This window comes from Mercenaria mercenaria, chromosome 11 (assembly GCF_021730395.1).
Source record: "Mercenaria mercenaria strain notata chromosome 11, MADL_Memer_1, whole genome shotgun sequence".
Classification (NCBI taxonomy): Eukaryota; Metazoa; Mollusca; class Bivalvia; order Venerida; family Veneridae; genus Mercenaria; species Mercenaria mercenaria.
The window spans coordinates 80185265-80204649 of NC_069371.1; the positions used below are offsets into that span (position 1 = coordinate 80185265).

Here is a 19385-nt window from a genome sequence, read left to right on the forward strand (position 1 = left end):
GCCCCATGTCAACAAAACATTTTTCGGTGTCAGCCGAGTTCGAGATGGAAATTTTGTTTCAAATCTCACAAGAACTTCAAGATTAAATTCCATTTGAGATTGGCCATCAGTTCTGAATGGTCCCTTGAAAAATACCAGTAGTCATTAACTTAACTTTTGTTTTTAAACATGCAATTTAGATATATATGATAAATAAGTTTCATTATCAAACTCAGCTGAGACTGAAATAGTTTTGTGAATGTTGGAGCAGAGCAGAATGAACTACTTTCTACAGATACACAGAAAATGCAATCACTACACCTGTCTTTGCCTGCAGATAATACTTGTAAATAAGCTATGAATTTGGATATTGATTTTGCATTAGCAGCCTACAAACATGAAGTTATACAAACAAAATATCCAAAACATAAGTAAGTGAATATGTTATAAAACTGGGTTTTGCTGAAGGTCAGTAAACTTTTATGCAACATTAAATATTAATAATAATAGCATTAGCCTGGATTCAACTACTTTAAATCCAGTGAACAGATCAATGTCTGATTCAACTACATCTGCCAACCACAAACCAAGGGTAAGCAATTCTTATAGAAACATCTGTGAACAAAACAGTTGTCTTGCAACCAAAGGGCATTATTACATATTTGTTGTCATTAGCCTGCTATTATAAGTATCAACATATTCTTTAACTCATATGCAATTTATAAACTAGGCGCTAGGGTGTGTGAGTGATGCTGAATATTTAAATTTTCATGATTATGCTTTATGACTAATGAAGGTACACACATACAGAATGACAAACTGGTGCTATCACTAAAGGCGATTCATGCCCCTACTAAAAGCCTTGTTTAAAGTTCATAAGGGCAATGAATAACTTTGTACCCTAAATGTTCAATCAGGCATTTTAAGTTTGGTGGATAAAGTTACTGTCTTAATGATAAAATGTTTAAGGGCTCTGCCTTGTATATGCCCATTTGCAAAGAGATAGAAAAAAAGTCAAGTTAAGAGTAGGATGTGTGGGGTTGCGGGGACGAGGATACCAAGAAACCGAAAAACAACAAGAAGGCCTAGCGGCTCTTAGCCTCTCATCTTACTTGACTGTTTGACCTTGAATACATATAACACACTGAATAAGGTGTTAACTATAAACTAATGGCCCGTTTAAGGGGTCAAGTGCCACCATTCTGACCAAATCTTGGAGAGGATCTTACAAAGATGTTGCACTTCATTCCAAGTTTCATAAAGATCCAACAAGCAGTTCATAAGAAGTCATTTAAACGCTTTTCTATCTTTAGCTTTAGCAACTTCAGCAAGGAGCCAAGGGCCTCAAACTTAGTAGAGAGAACCTTATGGGGATGCTACAGACTAAGTTTGATGAAAATCCATCTAGCAGTTCATGAAAAGTTGTTTAAACATATTTCTATTTCTAGCTCTAGAAGCTCCTACAAGGGGCAAACAAACCTCACTTGTATACAAGGCACTCTGAAACACAGCTATATCCCCCTCCGCTGTTATGGATAGTGAAAGGGTTAAAGGTATTGGGTGGAAGCATTGACGTTGTTAAGTACATTTTATAGTCCATGTATGACGACACCAATGAATTTGAAAGGAGATACAGAGCAGACACAAAATGGTAGGCTCAAACCTTTGACCTTGAGTTGTGACCTTGACCATGAGCCAAATGGCTGACTCACTAGTTCTGCACATCGTCTTGATAAAGTGATCATTTGTCCCAAGTTTCATGAAAATCCTTCAAGGGGTTAAGGAGATACAGAGCGGACACAAAATGGAAGGCTCAAACCTTTGACCTAGAGTTGCGATCTTGACCTTGAGCCGACATGGCTGACTCATTAGGTCTGCATATCGTCTTGATGAGGTGATCATCTGACCAAAGTTTCATGAAAACCCTTCAAGGGGTTTAGGAGATACAGAGCAGATATAAAATGGAAGGCTCAAACCTTTGACCTGGAGTTGTGACCTTGACCTTGAGCCGACATGGCTGACTCATTTGTTCTGCACATCATCTTGATGAGGTGATCGTTTGACCAAAGTTTCATGAAAATCCTTCAAGGGGTTTAGGAGATACAGAGCAGACACAGTGTTAAAGACAGACAGGACGGAGACCATTCCTATAACCCCCCACTCCCCACCCTATCAAAACTCCTGGCAGGGGATAAAAAAGTGGGAGAGGACATTATAACAGTGCTACAAACCAAATTTGATAAAGATCGGTGAAGCAGTTCATGAAATCATTTCAAGGTATTTTTATTTTTAGTTCTAGTGTCCCCTTCACTGGACCACACACATGCCCCCATTTTGAACACATTCCGGAGAGGACCTCACAATAATGCTCAAGACTAAGTTTGATGAAGATCCATCAAGCGATTTATGAAAAGAAGTTGTGTTAAGAAGGTAGGTTACCTTAATATTTGTATGTGCGCATGCCCAACCGCAAGCTAACGTTACGATTTACGACGATGTTTACAACAAACTAAATGTGTTTATATATCCATTCTTCTGAAAAAAAAACCATGAACCTGTCTCTGATCTGATGCTTAATGGTTTAATAATGCAGCAATAATGAATAAATTACCGCAGAAATGCTTCAAAAGATTGTTGCCTTAAAATGACGTCATGACGCTCCGTGTCAGTTACCGCGCAAAATTAATAGCTTTTATTTTGAAAGTACGTAATTCTGTGCATTTTATTTGAACATTTCTTTAACAGCCATTACTTGCTGAAATATTTTTATGAGTCTTTCACTCTGAATACGGTAATGATCAATATTTTGCTTCTTTTATGTAGTTATATATATTGAAATGTTATGCGGAATGTAAGAAAATGGATGATGGTAACTGATGTTATTGGAGATATAGTTGGGTGAAAAGTAACTTATTACGGTCATTTTCAAATAACAAGAGGACCATGATGGTCCTGAATCGCTCACCTCTGACCCAGTTTTGAGTATGACTCCCTTTTTTCTATTATTTGACATAGTGACCTAGTTTTTGAGCTCATGTGACCCAGTTTTGAACTTGACCTAGATATTATCAAGATAAAAATTCTGACCAATTTTCATGAAGATCCATTGAAAAATATGGTCTCTAGAGAGGTCACAAGGTTTTTCTATTATTTGACCTATTGACCTAGTTTTTTAAGGCTCGTGACCCAGTTTCAAACCTGACCTAGATATCATCAAGGTGAACATTCTGACCAATTTTCATGCAGATCCATTCAAGGGTATGGCCTCTAGAGAGGTCACAAGGTTTTTCTATTTCAAGACCTACTGACCTAGTTTTTGATCGCAGTTGACCCAGTTTCAAACTTGACCTAGATATCATCAAGATAAACATTCAGACCAATTTTCATACAGATCCCATGAAAAATATGGCCTCTAGAGAGGTCACAACATTTTTTCATTATTTGACCTACTGACCTACTTTTTGATGGCACGTGACCAACTTTCGAACTTGACCTAGATATCATCAAGATTAACATTCAGACCAATTTTCATACAGTTCCCATGAAAAATATGGCCTCTAGAGAGGTCACAAGGTTTTTCTATTATTTGACCTACTGACCTAGTTTTTGATGGCACGTGACCCACTTTCAAACTTGACCTAGATATCATCAAGATGAACATTCTGACCAATTTTCATGAAGGTCTCATGAAATATATGGCCTCTAGAGAGGTCACAAGGTTTTTCTATTTTTAGACCTACTGACCTAGTTTTAGGTCGCACGTGACCCAGTTTTGAATCTGAACTAGATATCATCAAGATGAACATTCAGACCAACTTTCATACAGATCCCATGAAAAATACGGCCTTTAGAGAGGTCACAAGGTTTTTCTATTATTTGACCTACTGACCTAGTTTTTGAAGGGACATGACCCAGTTTCGAACTTGACCTAGATATCATCAAGGTGAACGTTCTGACCAATTTTCATGAAGATCTTGTGAAATATATGGCCTCTATAGAGGTCACAAGATTTTTCTATTTTTAGACCTACTGACCTAGTTTTTGACCGCACGTGACCCAGTTTCAAACTTGACCTAGATATCATCAAGGTGAACATTCTGACCAATTTTCATGAAGATCTTGTGAAATATATGGCCTCTAGAGAGGTCACAAGGTTTTTCTATTTTTAGACCTACTGACCTAGTTTTTGATGGCACATGACCCAGTTTCGAACTTGACCTAGATATCATCAAGATGAACATTCTGACCAACTTTCATAAAGATCCCATGAAAAATGTGACCTCTAGAGTGGTCACAAGCAAAAGTTTACGGACGGACGCACGGACGGACGGACGGACGACAGACGACGGACACCGCACGATCACAAAAGCTCACCTTGTCACTTTGTGACAGGTGAGCTAAAAATTGGGCAGTTTGATTTGTAATAGCTAGTTTTCAGTTTCCGTGGATAATTTGTTGCTTATATACTAAAACTAAGCTCTAAACTGGTTCAAATTTCAGTAGAAAATTGTGGTTTCTTGAATTAAATTGATGTTACCATGGAAACGAAGCCCGTGGCCTACATATCTAAATGTAAAATTCAAAAGCGTTGACAATGGTCTATTTAAGGAACACAGCTTCGGCTTTTTTTTTATTTCAATAATATCAATGGGAATAATAGCAGCCTGCAGAACGATTTTTCCATGAAAAATGTCAGACAAGGGGTACTGCTGTAAGTATTTTAAGCTGTGAAATTTGTTTAAATAAATGCAAATAAAACAAAAATATTACTTACGTTAGAAATACGATGTTTTAAAGCTACATTAACAAGAAAGATAATTTTATTTAATATTTTTTATAAGAAATTACGATAAAAAGCAAGATATACGCTATTTTAAACATCTCTGTTGCCATGGTTACTTTAAACTTTAAGAAAAATAGGGTACCATGTAAAAGACTTGTTATTTTGCTTATAATATTACCCAAATATTCCATGTTGGTCATTTCAGATGGCACTGAAGCCGTCAAAAAACCTGTTTTCATACATATTTGTTTAAAAATGAGAGAAAATGTGTTACCATGGAAACACGAGCCCCACGACATATACATTTTAAGCTATATTAGAAAGCTAACGCGCATACTAGTAAAATTATCAATTATGCAGACTTCTACAGATAACAATAAAACCAAAATACACAGAAAAGTGTTAAATATCCGTATTTTCCTTCTTATTTCGATATAAACTAGAGATGCTTTTGAGAAAAGCACATGTCTCCCACAACTGCCCCTATGTAAAATGTCTAGTTTCTTCAGATGGTTTAGACGAGTGGATCCAATTATATGGTCTGGATGAGTGGATCCAATCAGTAATTCAAGGGCCATAAATCAAAAGTGCTTGGGTGGATTTGGCTAGCTATCGAACTTGGCTAAGGTCTTATGGCCAAACACATTTTGTTCAAGTTTGGTGAAGATCAGAAGAGAAATGTTTGAATTAGAGTGCGGACAAGAGTAAAAAGGCCGATTTTTGGTAATTCAAGGGCCATAACTCCAAAATGCCTAGACTGATTTGGCTAGTTATCAAACCTGGCCGAGGTCTCATGGTCAAACACATTTTGTTCAAGTTTGGTGAAGATCAGAAGAGAAATGTTTGAATTAGAGTGCGGACAAGTGTAAAAAGGCCGATTTTTGGTAATTCAAGGGCCATAACTCCAAGACGCCTGGACGGATTTGGCTAGTTATCGAACTTGGCCAAGCTCTTATGGTCAAACACATTTTGTTCAAGTTTGGTGAAAATTGGATGAGAAATGTTCGACTTTGGGTGCGGACAAGCTTGTGACAGACACACACACACAGACTGGAGTAAATCAATATGTCTCCCACACCACTGTGTGGTGGGAGACATAAATATCTTTGGAGGGTCATGTACTTCAAACCTGGATAAAAATTCTACTCGAAGGGACTCTGATAAACTGTAAAACAAATTGAGATTGTAGCAGTTAAACCTTTAAATTACCCGAAATACAAAAAATTACTGCAGTTCAACTAATTTGAATTTACTCTCAGGTAACAAGGTAACCTACCTCCTTAAGATATTTCTATTTCAGCTCTAGCAGAACCTAAAAAGCGGTTGGACAATTCCATTTGAACATATGGGAGAGGACCTTTGAAGATCCATCAAGCAGTTCACAAGTTGTTCAAATACATTTCCAACTTTAGCTGGAGCAGCCTCTTAGGCTTAAAGGGTGCCATCGCTCGTCTGCAAGTGCTAGACAATATGTAAGAAGAGTTACAGATTTTCAAAGTACAAAAAGGGCCATAATTCTGACAAAATGCAGGTTAGTTATGTTTCTTGGTCTACAAAGTCCTTTAATAATGATAAACAAGTGTGCAAAGTTTCAAAGCTGTAGCTCTTATAGTTTTTGAGAAAAGGCAGACCTAAGCAAAAATTTTAACCAAGAAACTCCTTTTTTTTCAAGTACAAAAAAGGCCATAATTCTGACAAAATGCTTATCAGTGTTTTGGTTCTTGGCCTACATAGTCCCCTAATGATCATAATTTAAACAAGTGTGCAAAGTTTCAAAGGTGTAGCTCTTACAGTTGTCAGGAAGAGGTGGACCTAATCAAAAATTTTAATCAATGCCAACGATCAAGTGACCACAATACCTCGTAGATTTTTTTTCAAAAATCGGATGAGTGAAAATGGGACAGGACCTTAAGATAATGCTACTGACAGAGTTTGACCCCTAATAGTAATGTTTAAAAAATGGCATTTGATTGGTATATTCTTAAAGTTGACCATGTTTCGCACTGTGTTGCTTTTAAACAACTTTTAGGCCAGAGAAAATAAATGTTTAGATTCTCATCCGAATTTCGAGAAAAAATGGGGCGGGTGGACACTTTTTATTTTTTAATTTGGAAATATGGTATTGTGAGGTCAATCTGACAAATTCTATTTAAAATATCACTGTATTGATATTCTAGTGTGTATTGCTGTGTCTTTGAAATGCTTGTACCGGTATATGTAAAACCCATTTTGAAATAATTTTGAAATGAACAAAATAATTTTATGTCATAAACTTTTATCTTGTTTATAATGTGATAGTAAATTATTTTGTCTGATGGTTGATTGTATCCTATACAAATCTGTAAATCTACAACAACGGCAAATTAATATTTGTCTGTTCAGTGTATTTGCAAATTCAAAATATTTAGTTCTGTCTAAGTATAGCCACGATTTTTAAAGAAAACAATCAATCTGTCATTCCTGCTGAGCATGTGCTTAAAGCTATATACCCTTGGAACCGATGATGATGATATTGACTTTCCAGCTTAAAGTTTAAAATACGAGGAATCTAGTAGTTCTACACTTGAAAAAATTCCGATATTTTTTAATTAGATGCACTTGCATGCACAGCATCAATAATTTTAATCCTATTTCCATATCTATGAAACAAATAGCGCGGTAATTCAGTATACTTTGCACGTGAAAATGGCATGAAATGGCAATTTTAATATCAGATACTGTCAAATGCTGTTAAATTGTCTTTGCATTACCATAATATGTTAAACATTTTCTTTAAACTCTAGAATTATGCAATGTTTATGAAAGTGTATCAGTATCCGGACATGAAATTTTGGATATCTGGATTTTGACCAATAAAAAATTTCGAGGCGTGGGGTTTCAGATAGGGGCGGGCGGGGATGAGAATCTAAAAACTAATTTTCTATTGCCTTACCGTGCGTTTTTTGTAAATTTTGTATAATTTATGGTATTTCCTCAAGCTCAAGTAGAGACAAATTTCAATGTGATGGCCACTATCAAAACATTTGCAGAGAATTCATTACCTAATTGACCTAGATATCATCAAGATAAAATTCTGACCAATTTTCATGAAGGTCCATTGAAAAATATGGCCTCTAGAGAGGTCACAAGGTTTTTCTTTTATTTGACCTAATGACCTAGTTTTTTAAGGCATGTGACCCAGTTTTGAACTTGACCTAGATATCATCAAGGTGAACATTCTCACCAATTTTCCTGAAGATCTCATGAAAAATTCGGTCTCTAGAGGTCACAAGGTTTTTCTATTTTCAGACCTACTGACCTAGTTTTTGACCGCAGTTGACCCAGTTTCGAACTTGACCTAGATATCATCAAGATGAACATTCAGACCAACTTTAATACAGATCCCATGAAAAATATGCCCTCTAAAGAGGTCACAAGGTTTTTTTATTATTTGACCTACTGACCTATTTTTTATGGCACGTGACCAAGTTTCGAACTTGACCTAGAAATCATCAAGGTGAACATTCTGATCAATTTTCATGAAGATCCATTGAAAAGTATGGCCTCTAGAGAGGTCACAAGGTTTTTCTATTTTTAGACCTACTGACCTAGTTTTTGACCGCAGTTGACCCGGTTTCAAACTTGACCTAGATATCATCAAGATGAACACTCAGACCAACTTTTATACAGATCCCATGAAAAATATTGCCTCTAGAGAGGTCACAAGGTTTTTTATTATTTGACCTACTGACCTAGTTTTTGATGGCACGTAACCCAGTTTCGATCTTGACCTAGATATCATCAAGGTGAACATTCTCATCAATTTTCATGAAGATCCATTGAAAAGTATGGCCTCTAGAGAGGTCACAAGGTTTTTGTATTTTTAGAGCTACTGACCTAGTTTTTTGGACCGCACGTGACCCAGTTTCGACTTGACCTAGATATCATCAAGATGAACATTCTGATCAGCTTTCATTAGGATCACATGAAAAGTGTGACCTCTAGAGTGGTCACAAGCAAAAGTTTATGGACAGACGGCCGCCACGCGATCACAAAAGCTCACCTTGTCACTTTGTGACATGCGAGCTAAAAAGGAAAATATGGGGAAAAAAAATTTGGTCCCAGTGGGGCTTGAATCTACACCCCGCTGAAAATTGCTGTCAAAGTTAGGTTTATAGTAGGAACTGAATACTCTTCAAAAAGGAGGTACTCTATTACAGGTCCAATACCCTTTTTAAGCTCTAGCGGCCTCTTAAGGGGCCAAACACCACCATTTGAGCGGAGGTGAGAGAGGACCTCAAAATGATCCTTCAGACCATGTTTGACGAAGATCAACCAAATTTTTCATGATAAATTTAAAGGTATTTTATTTTTAGCTCTAGTGGCCCCTAAATGAGTGCCCACATTAATTTTGAAAAATCTTTGCACAAGACCTTACAATGATGCTACAGACCAAGCTTGATGAAGATCCATATTGGTTCATAAGAAGTGGTTAAAAGGTATTAATTTTTCAGCTTTAGCGGCCCTTTAGGGTCGAGTGCTCTCATTTGAAAAAATTTGGCGAGGACCTTATAGTAATGCTACTGATAAAAGTTTGATGAAGATCCGTCAAATAGTTCATGAGAAGTTGATTACTGGCATTTCTATTTTTCCTCTAGCAGCCCTTTAAAGGGACAGAGTGCCCCCAACTGGAACTAAATTCTGACCAGTAGTTTCAGAGCAGAATATTAAAATTGTGGAAAATCAACAACAGATGTCAGACCATCTACTTATAATAGTAACTCACCTTGAACCTTAGGTTCAGGTGAGTTAAAAGTATGTGGGAGATAGTGGGGTTGTGGAAGAAGGGGTTGGCATTGACAGGATACCAAGGAACATTAGTGTACAAGTGTTTTATTTTTGGTGGTGGCTTATGTTGGAGATAGTGAAGTTATGTTGGTTGATGCATTTTGCAAATTGTTTCATCACTGCTTAAAAACATTGAAGTATCCAGTCATTATCTTCAATAGGTCTTAAGTTATGCTCTGGATATGAAATATGACTGACAGATCTGACATTTGGAATTTAACCCTTCACCTTCCAATCCAGTTTACCAGTATGCTCTCTCCACATATTTTCATCACCACCTACCCATAAGTCAAGGTTAACATCAATAAATTGAATGTTTTTTATGCAAAGCTCCAAAGAGAAAGATCTAAGCAAGTACACTTTTGAGAAAGTTTGGTGAAAATCCATCATGCTGTTCGAGAATAGCCATTTTCGATGTTTATTCTCGAGTTTTAGCTCTAGTTACTCGAAGTAAAACAAGAGGGCCATGATGGCCCTGTATCGCTCACCTGAGTACCATTGCTCAAAATGATGATCATTTCAAACCAATCTCATTAGAAGCTGCTAAGGTGTATTCATTTAGATAAAAAATAAAGGGAGGTAATTTGTCATAAATTCAGTCAATATGTATCTTCACTGATTGTCCAAGTCCATCTGTTGACATAAATGAAATTTATCAGTATCTTCATCAGTTACAGAGATATACCAATTTTAATTTGAAATAAAGGGAGGTAATTTGACATAAAATCAGTCCATAGTTATCTACCCGGATTGTCTCAGTCCAACTAATTACAATAATGAAATTTCAAATAAGTCCTATAAGTACTTACTGATATAAATCCATTTTGATTACAATCTGGGGAGGTAATCAGATATAAAATAACTCTGGAACCTAAGACTGGATCTGACAGATTCGTCATGGAATCCAAAATTTATTGCTGTTGAAGATATTTTGAAAGTTTGTATCAAATCAAACCATAAATGAAGTCTCTATATGGCTGCAAAAGCCAAAATAGCAAATTTTGGACCTTTAAGGGGCCATAACTCTGGAACCCATGAAGGAATCTGGCCAGCTCAAGAATGGAACCAAGATCTTGTGGTGATTCAAGTTGTGCGCAAGTTTGGTTAAAATCAAATCATACATGAAGCTGCTATTGTGCAGACATCAAAATAACTAATTTCGGCCCTTTCAGGGGCCATAACTCTGGAACCTATTATGGGATCTAGCCAGTTCAAGAAAGGAACCGAGATCTTATGGTGACACAAGTTTTGTGCAAGTTTAATTAAATTCAAATCATAAATGAAGCTGCTATTGTGCAGACAAGGTCAAAATAGCTAATTCTGGCCCTTTCAGGGGCCATCACTCTGGAACCAAACAAAAGCTGTCAGTGGCATCGCGCTCGACTATTCTCAGTGCTTGATAGTATAACATAAGCAATGAGTAAAACTTCTACATTACAATAAGCATATTCCAAGTCGAAAAAGGGCCATAATTCGGTCAAAATGCTTGATAGAGTTGCCTCCTCCTTTTTACAGACTGGGGTCATGATGGTAAACAAGTATGCAAAATATGAAAGCAATATCTCAATGGACTTTGAAAATATTTGGGGTGGTACGCAAACTTTAACATTTATTCGAAGTCGAAAAGGGGCCGTAATTCAATCAAAATACTTGATAGAGCTGCCTCCTTTTTACAGGCTGGGGTCATGATGGTAAACAAGTATACAAAATATGAAAACAATATCTCAGTGGACTTTGAAAATATTTGGGGTGGTACGCAAACATTTGAGTGACGCTCACGCTAACGCTCACGCCAGGGCGAGTAGGATAGCTCCCCTATTCTTCGAATAGTCGAGCTAAAAATGAAATCTGGCCAGTTCAAGAAAGGAAGCAAGATCTTTTGGTGATACAAGTTGTGTGCAAGTTTGGTAAAAATCAAATCATAAATAAAGCTGCTACTGTGCAGACAAAGTCAAAATAGCTAATTTTGGCCCTTTCAGGGGCCATAACTCTGGAACCCATAATGGGATCTGACCAGTTCAAGAAAGGAACCAAGATCTTTTGGTGATACAAGTTGTGTGCAAGTTTGGTATAAATCAAATCATAAATAAAGCTGCTATTGTGCAGACAAGGTCAAAATAGCTAATTTTGGCCTTTCAGGGGCCATAACTCTGGAACCCATAATGGGATCTGGCCAGTTCAAGAAAGGAACTGAGATCTTATGGTGATACAAGTTGTGTGCAAGTTTGTTTAAAATAAAATCATAAATGAAACCACTATCGTGCAGACAAGAAATGTTGACGGATGGACGCACGCACAGATGACGGACGAAGGGTAATCAAAAAAGCTCACCTTTTCACTATATCCAGGTGAGCTAAAAACTATCTGAACAAACTCAAGAGATCCTTGCTAGGATACTATCGACCATGTTTGGTGTTACTCTGACTAGTTTTTGAGATGCCAAGTAAGAATTTATGAAAATGGATGCCACACCATCAACCTATACTAATAGCTCACCCTGAACGTTTTGTTCAGACAATACCAAAAAAGCCGAGAATGGAAACAACATAAAACGGGCAAATATCTGGCTCACGACATTTCTAAATAATCATCGATTTTTTGCGAGATTGAAATATTACATTATAGCAAGTCTCTCCCAAATAAAATAGTTCATAATTCTGATGCCTATTCAGATATCACTAAGACTGTACTCTTGTGATGAAATTCTTTCGCACATGAACTGCAAAGATTTTACTTGTTAAAAATTACATCAAACAGTTTGCCACATTTTATTTCTTAATTCCACTGTATTTTCCTTAGGATAATAAATAAATTTTAACTGAAATAACCATGCTTGTTTAAATGTTGCCATTTAGATGCCAGGTGGAGCATTATTCGAATATTTCTCTAAATATCACCTTTAGTTATGATCATGATGGACCATGCAGATTTTGAAATCAAAAGAGAATCGGAAAAAAAAATTTAACTTTTATTCAAACAAATATAGTACAGTCATTAAAACATAAATGCCTCTTACTTGCTATGGAAAAAAATGTACATTAGTGAAATCATATACATGTGACTGTGACCACTCAGTGGCTTGTAAAAGCGAACTGGCAAGCCTAGGAAAAAGGTTGCATAAAACATCTGTACAACCGGGTATATCAAATACAATAGAAACTGACATTAAGCTTTTTCTGTTAATTTATTGTATTAACATTACAGACGTTATATAAAAGCTTGCTGCCAACCTGAGTATTACCTATCCAAAAATAGAAATTACTGCAATTAACTGGTTAAAATTTTGCCATTTTAAAAACACAAAATTAATGTCAATGTAAAAAACCTTTTAAATTAAAAATCTTGAAAATTTCATATCGAATTTGTTAAGCTAATCGAAGATCACATTATTTGGTAGCCTCCTCGAGATATGCGATCAGATCCGCACGTTCGGTCTTTTTCTTGATTCCAGCAAACACCATCTTTGTTCCTGGTATGTACTTCTTGGGGTTTTCCAAGTATGCAAATATAGTATCTCTGCCCCAAGTAATTCCTGAAAATAAATCAAAAATTGTTGAGGATTCTCTAACGTGCAAAATAATGTCACCACCTGTTACTGTTTATGAGCTGTAAAATGAGGCTTCACTTATACAGATTTAACCAAAGTAAAAACACAAGCTTGTACCACCTCAGCCGCAAGTGTAATAAACTGTCTTACAACACTATGCACTGAGGTGGAAAGTTTCCGGCTTTCTCAAGTAAACTAAGGGCATCAGTATTGTAATTATCGTTGTGTGACAGTGAAACCATTTCACTACTCTTTACCTTCCTAAATATGAACTAAAATTTTGATTACACTTCTGAATTTTCAAGTCTCCATTTCCCCCAACCAATAAAAAAAGATATTTGCTCCATTTACACTGTGATTAAAGGTTATACCTCTCTTTTTGTTAGCTTCTGTATATGTGAATCCTGGTGATTGTCCTGTTGGTCTTCCAAAAAGTCCATTTAAATTTGGTCCGGTCTTGTGTTTTCCTCCTGCTTCTACTGTATGGCACTGGGCACATTTTTGTACAAAGATCTTCTTTCCCTTAGTGGGATCACCTGCTGGAATGTCAGCCATCTGCAAAACATAGCAGAGACAACATAAATGTTCAGTTTTGTTAACACACACATAAAGGTAACTGTCAAAATAAAAGGGATAAAAAAAACTGATTTCTAATAGATCAATATAAGCCAGTTTCAAAATTGACAATAATTTAATATTTTCTTACCAAACATGGCAAAAAAAGTGTCTAGAAGCAAACTGCATATCAATTTATACGTGCAAAAAAGTTGCCTTATTATGACAATTCTTTATAGCTTTTCCTGAATTTTTGAAGGACTGGATTTCTTTCTATAGAATAATATATTAGGTAATCTGTTTTATATAAGGTTAATAAAGTGTCTGGACTTTGGAAAATGTAAATTGAGTAAAAGTTGGTATCTGTGAACCACTTTTATTTGAAGTGTCAGGTGAATATTGATTAAATATTAGATTTCCTTTGCAACAAAATCAAACATGTAAATAACTGAAAATATCTTAAAAACAGAGGTCTATACTCCTAGACAAACCCTAACAACCTTGTCTTTAGGTACAGATTCATACTTCTACAATAAAATTCGTTTAGAGTATGGATTCTTACCCATATAAACTACCTTTCAACAACACTAACTTTACAAGAAGTGGCAATATTAATTCAAATATTGTTTAAGGTAAGCAACTTTTCATCAGTATTATAAAATATGCAATAAAAATTCATTAATAAATGGTATGACCTTACCCATATAAACTACATTTCATCAACACAAACTTTACAAGAAGTAGCGATATTAATTCAAATACTGAACAGTCAAAGGTAAGCAACTTTTCATCACGGGATTCAAGTATTATAAAATATGCAATAAAAATTCATAAATAAATCTATTACAGGACACCTCTCAGACTCAAACCCCAAAAGAACAAACTCTTAGAAATGGGAAATTATGCAACAGAAGCTACCTTGATAAGTGTTATAAAAACTATCATAAATAAAAATATTGAAGAATCATAATTAAATTACCTTTCAATAGATTTACAACACGTAAAATTTAACTCTGTACAATCCAAAAACACTTTTTAGGTTATCAAGTAAATGACCTTGAATAGTTTGATGAATGAAAATTTCTATAATTTTACAATTCCAAGCTCATTCTCAAATGAAATATGCCAACTTGAGTATGCTTTAAGTAGTGCGAGTAATCTGAAGTTATGAAACCGTTTTTGAGCTGGTTTATGTAACAAGAAACGACATTTCGTCAGTGGTCTCTACTGTCAGTGGAGATCACCTTGGCACGTTTACACTTACAGTGCGATTAGTACTTAAATTCACTCGTATTACTGCATTTGTTTGTTTCAAATTCTATCTGGAGAGTTTCCTACATACAGGAAGAAAGTTTAATTAAGCTACATGTCAATAAAATACTTACTTTCTCGAGTAGATGGAGTCCCAAGCGTGTGAACTGGGATGCCGAACAAAAAGGTCAAACAACAGCAGTGACGTCACAATTATTGGACTCCCCGTCTTATACAGAATGTAGGGGTGTCAGGTAAAGATGTTCTAAAGTTGAAGGTTCACATTTGATATTGCAATCTTTTGAGAAAAAAAACAAATCTTATCAAATTGATACAAATACTTAATACGACGGTTTATTATTGAGATCAATCTAATTACTTCTAAAGTAGTTATATAATGCAAGTTGCATAACCTATCAAAATAGAATCACCCAAACAACACGCATGCTCATTCGCGTTTTCCGGTCACGCGAAAAAGCGCAACCGTACTATCGTTTCCTAATTTTTCAAATATCGAAATGTATCTTCAGCGAAAAGGTGCACAAAATACGAAACGGATCGCCATAATGTACAGTGTTTTATTTTTCGTGTTAGTGTCAAGGATGGCTCCACTTTGAAGGTACGCAACGATGCTATATGATCTGGATTACAAATATATAGTTTAAGCTCCCCAGTGTTTTTTTTTGCCACCGGTGATACACTCTGTTCTTTCATTTGTACGCTTTATCCTTGTGGGGTTTTCTGCGTGATTCTTTTTCTGTGTCATACTAAGGATGTTACTTTTAATATGAAATAAGGCATTGCCTCAATTGGGAATCGATTCGACTAACATTTGAAAATGTTTAATGACAGCACGGAAGGACATTTTTAATTCGATAGTAAATTTCTTATTCGGCATATCGCATCTGTATCGCATGTTACCCCTGATTATCGTCGCCCTGCGTAGGTTCGATTTCCTATCAATTTAAAGGTAGATTTTGAAATAAAAACAACACTGCTCATATTGTATTGTATTACAGGTAATTTCCGCCTCTTGGATAGGCGCACCTTCCGGAAATGTATCTTTATTTATATTAACTGTGATCACGAGTTGCTTTTATTTACAAGGGCACACTACGTATATATATACCAGAAAATGTCTTTATTGAACACCGTTGAGTCTATATATCCATATTTGTACTGATGTGCAAGACGTTGTTGTCTGGACAAGTTATGCGGACGCTTAGTAGGCAAAAGTAAAAAGCGTATTCTTCCAAAAAAATCCGAAGTCAGACGCTCTTTGCACGTGCCGGAAGTACACATTTTTTTAATTCAATAGTATATATCTCATTCGGTATATTGCATGTTACCGTAGAGGGATCGATCATAGAATCGATTCCCTGTAAGGATGGAAATTCATCAATCAGTTCTATTCCCATTTACCAGCACCTTCAAATCATACAAGTAGTTTAGTTATTTCTCTGTATATTGTGCTATCATCCGCAAAGAGTCTTAAAAATCTGTGTTGTGTAAAGTCGGAAAAATCATTGTTGAAGATTTAGAGGCGGATTGGACCCAGAACCGTGCCCTGGTGAACGTTGGAGGCTACAGACACTGTCTTTGAAATTTCACCTTTTTTGACCACTGTCTGGGTACTATCCTCCATAAAATCAGAAATCTGGTTTAAAGTATTACAAGTTATTCCTTAGTATTTTAATTCATACAAGAGGTGCTTATGTGGCACTTTGCCAAAAGCTATGGCAAAACACATTATAATAATATCTGTGTGAATGTTGTAACAAGTGAGTCGAGTCCCACAAGAATGTGCTGATCTAAAGCCATTTTGAAAATCATATAAGATGCTGTTACATTCCAGAAAGACATAACATTAGTAGAGATGACATATCCAAGTATTTTACAATAGATACAAGTTATTAATATTAGCCTATATTTAATGGCATCATGTTTTCTCCGTTTTGAAAGACGGTGCATGTTTCCAGTCTAGCGGAATTTTGCTTTCCGCTGGAGACTTATTGAAAATATGCAAGAATCGGAGATATACTTTCCGGATGATTAAGATTTTTATTATTATTATGTAAGTAAATAAGTTCTTAGGCTTTAAAAAAAAATTTATTGCCATTATCAGGAATAAGAATATCATATGTAACACGTTTCCAATGTAGTTCCAACAGGTTAGTCGTGAGCAGGTCTTGCAGTTTGTGAAGGCTGCTTTGTTTGGAACATGCTTCCGTTTAGATCTGCTGAAACAAAAACTTTGGTTTTAACTTCATTAACATATAACATTTAAAGCTCTTTATAAAATATCTGTGTGGCTTTTAAAACACCTACTTCCATCTAAACCCAAGTTTACATTAAGACTGGTGAAAAGGGATATCCGAGAATTTCATTCTAGGTTGTTTTAGTTCCAAGAGACAAGGCGGTCAACAATATTATCATCTTTTGACGCCTACACTATATCAACGTTTTACGATACGAACTAAATAATAATGACGATTATACATCGAGTCCTTCTGTTAAACAACATTTGGTCACTAATCACATGACTGCAGTTTCTAATCTGAAAGTTCGTATAAGTGATCAAAAATTTAAACTTCCAGCCTAAGCTACATTAATAGCCATATTAAGCTCGTTTCATCGTTAATTTAAGCTCTATACCAATACAAATATTTTTTAAATTATTAACATCACGTCTTTCTGCCTATGTAAATCATATTGCGTTAAAATATACGAAAACTTTGGTATAAACTTATTTTGTTCTGTTAAATATTCTTGCGAAGTCCTAGAAAGTTGAAAATTAATAGTTACAAGGTTTCTTTCGTCAGTACATATGATTTCTCTATTTTGTATACATACCTACCACACACTTTAATAAATGAAAAACTAACTGTCCAGATTCAAAAGACTTTTGCAAGGGAAAATGCTACATTTCTCGCTCGCAATTTCGATAAATTGCCGATACGACGACAACCGTATTTGTTGTGTTGGCGTGTTGATCCATTTGAAAGGAACGAAATGGCAGAGATGAGCCACAATATCATGGTAACTTTCTAACTTTACTTTTTTGGAAAGTAATAAAACGTTTTATTATATACCTACATAAATTCTGTCAAAAATACGGCTTCACAGCAGCCGTTGTTTGTGCCGTGTGGCGACCAAAAAAAGTCTCATTCAATCAGAGCTGTAATATTACGATCTTATCAGATCGCTCAGCACGACGTTTATGTTGTGATTTTGGTACTGTTTAGTTTTTCAGCTTGAACATTTCGGCGTGGGTGGTTCCAACAGTCCCGCTTTCATAGCTTTGGGTATTGTATAATCATCTCTGTGATAACATTGAAGATTTCGTTTGATAACAAAACAACAAACAAAAAGATGAAAGTATATGATAAAAGGGTCACACAGCCTCCCAGATCAAGCCACTATTTTAATAACAATATTTTATTAAGAGGTTATGACCTAACTGTTTCTAGTCATTCCGCATGTTTAGTGTTCAGCACTTCTACAGTTGGACTATATGCTTCCCTCTTTGATACGGAACATGCAGGGGACTCTATGAAAGGCACGTTTTAAATCTCACCAGGACTGAACTGTATTGACCTGTTTCGTCGGGCCCTTATGGGTGTTTCTCCTGATGCTCTGCCTTTTACAAAGTCATTGAGACATGCGTTTTTAGTTCGTAAGGATTGCTTATTTATGTAAATTTATAAGGGCATTTTTGTGTTTTACATGCCACGTCTTCTTTTGCCATTGCGTGTGTTAGGGTTTCACCTAGCGGGGATAACTTATTTACACTGTCCTGTGACTTTGAATCATGGTTGGGGTAAGATAATAGGCGGGTACGCACCATAAACCGGTTAAACTTTGCCACTGACCGTTCCAAGGCGGTTCCCACTTTTTATCCTTTATTTGTTCCTTTGGTCTTAGTGGGCTTGGTTTGTCTTTTTATGTGCAGTGTTTGTTTGTATGTGCCAGTCTTGTGCACGTGCGCGTGCTGTGGGTTGCACTTTGGGGTTGCTGCGTTTTTGGAACGTGGTTATACATGTTGGTATTCAACCCTTTTTTATAATAAATACAAAAAAGAAGAATATAGATAAAACAAACAAAATTATGCACTTTGGTAATGCTGTGGTTTTAAAACGTGGCCATATATTTTTTGATATTCATCCTTGTTCTTTTTTTTAATAAATAAAAAAGGAATATTTATATAAATAAAACAAACAAATAATGAGGAAATTTATTAGCGACAATTTAGAATTATCTGAATCGAGCGATTCCCCCGTGTGTATGATACAGAAATGCCACATGGGTTGGCCACCGTGTATATTGAATTACGTGCCTGATTGCAGTGTAAATGCGATCATTTATTAATAAATGTTTGTATTAATATCTTAAGAAAAATATGTTTGTTATAATGGCTAGAAAAACGAGATAACTCGTGACACA

At 35.8% G+C, this 19385-nt stretch overlaps 1 protein-coding gene across 2 annotated transcripts; it reads right to left on the reverse strand.

Moving 5' to 3' along the window:
• Positions 1–12544: 12544 nt before the first annotated feature.
• Positions 12545–15230, reverse strand: LOC123531970 (cytochrome c). 2 transcript variants are annotated; one of them, XM_045313291.2, is made up of 3 exons: positions 15077–15230; positions 13508–13691; positions 12545–13121 (listed from the first exon to the last, which is right to left on the reverse strand). In XM_045313291.2, exons 2-3 carry the CDS (start codon positions 13689–13691, stop codon positions 12976–12978), a joined length of 330 nt encoding a protein of 109 aa, XP_045169226.1. In that variant the 5' UTR covers positions 15077–15230; the 3' UTR covers positions 12545–12975. The 2 variants fall into 2 exon arrangements, with proteins under 2 accessions (XP_045169226.1, XP_045169227.1); XM_045313292.2 differs by lacking the exon at positions 15077–15230 and adding an exon at positions 14671–14817.
• Between the last annotated feature and the right edge of the window lie 4155 nt (positions 15231–19385).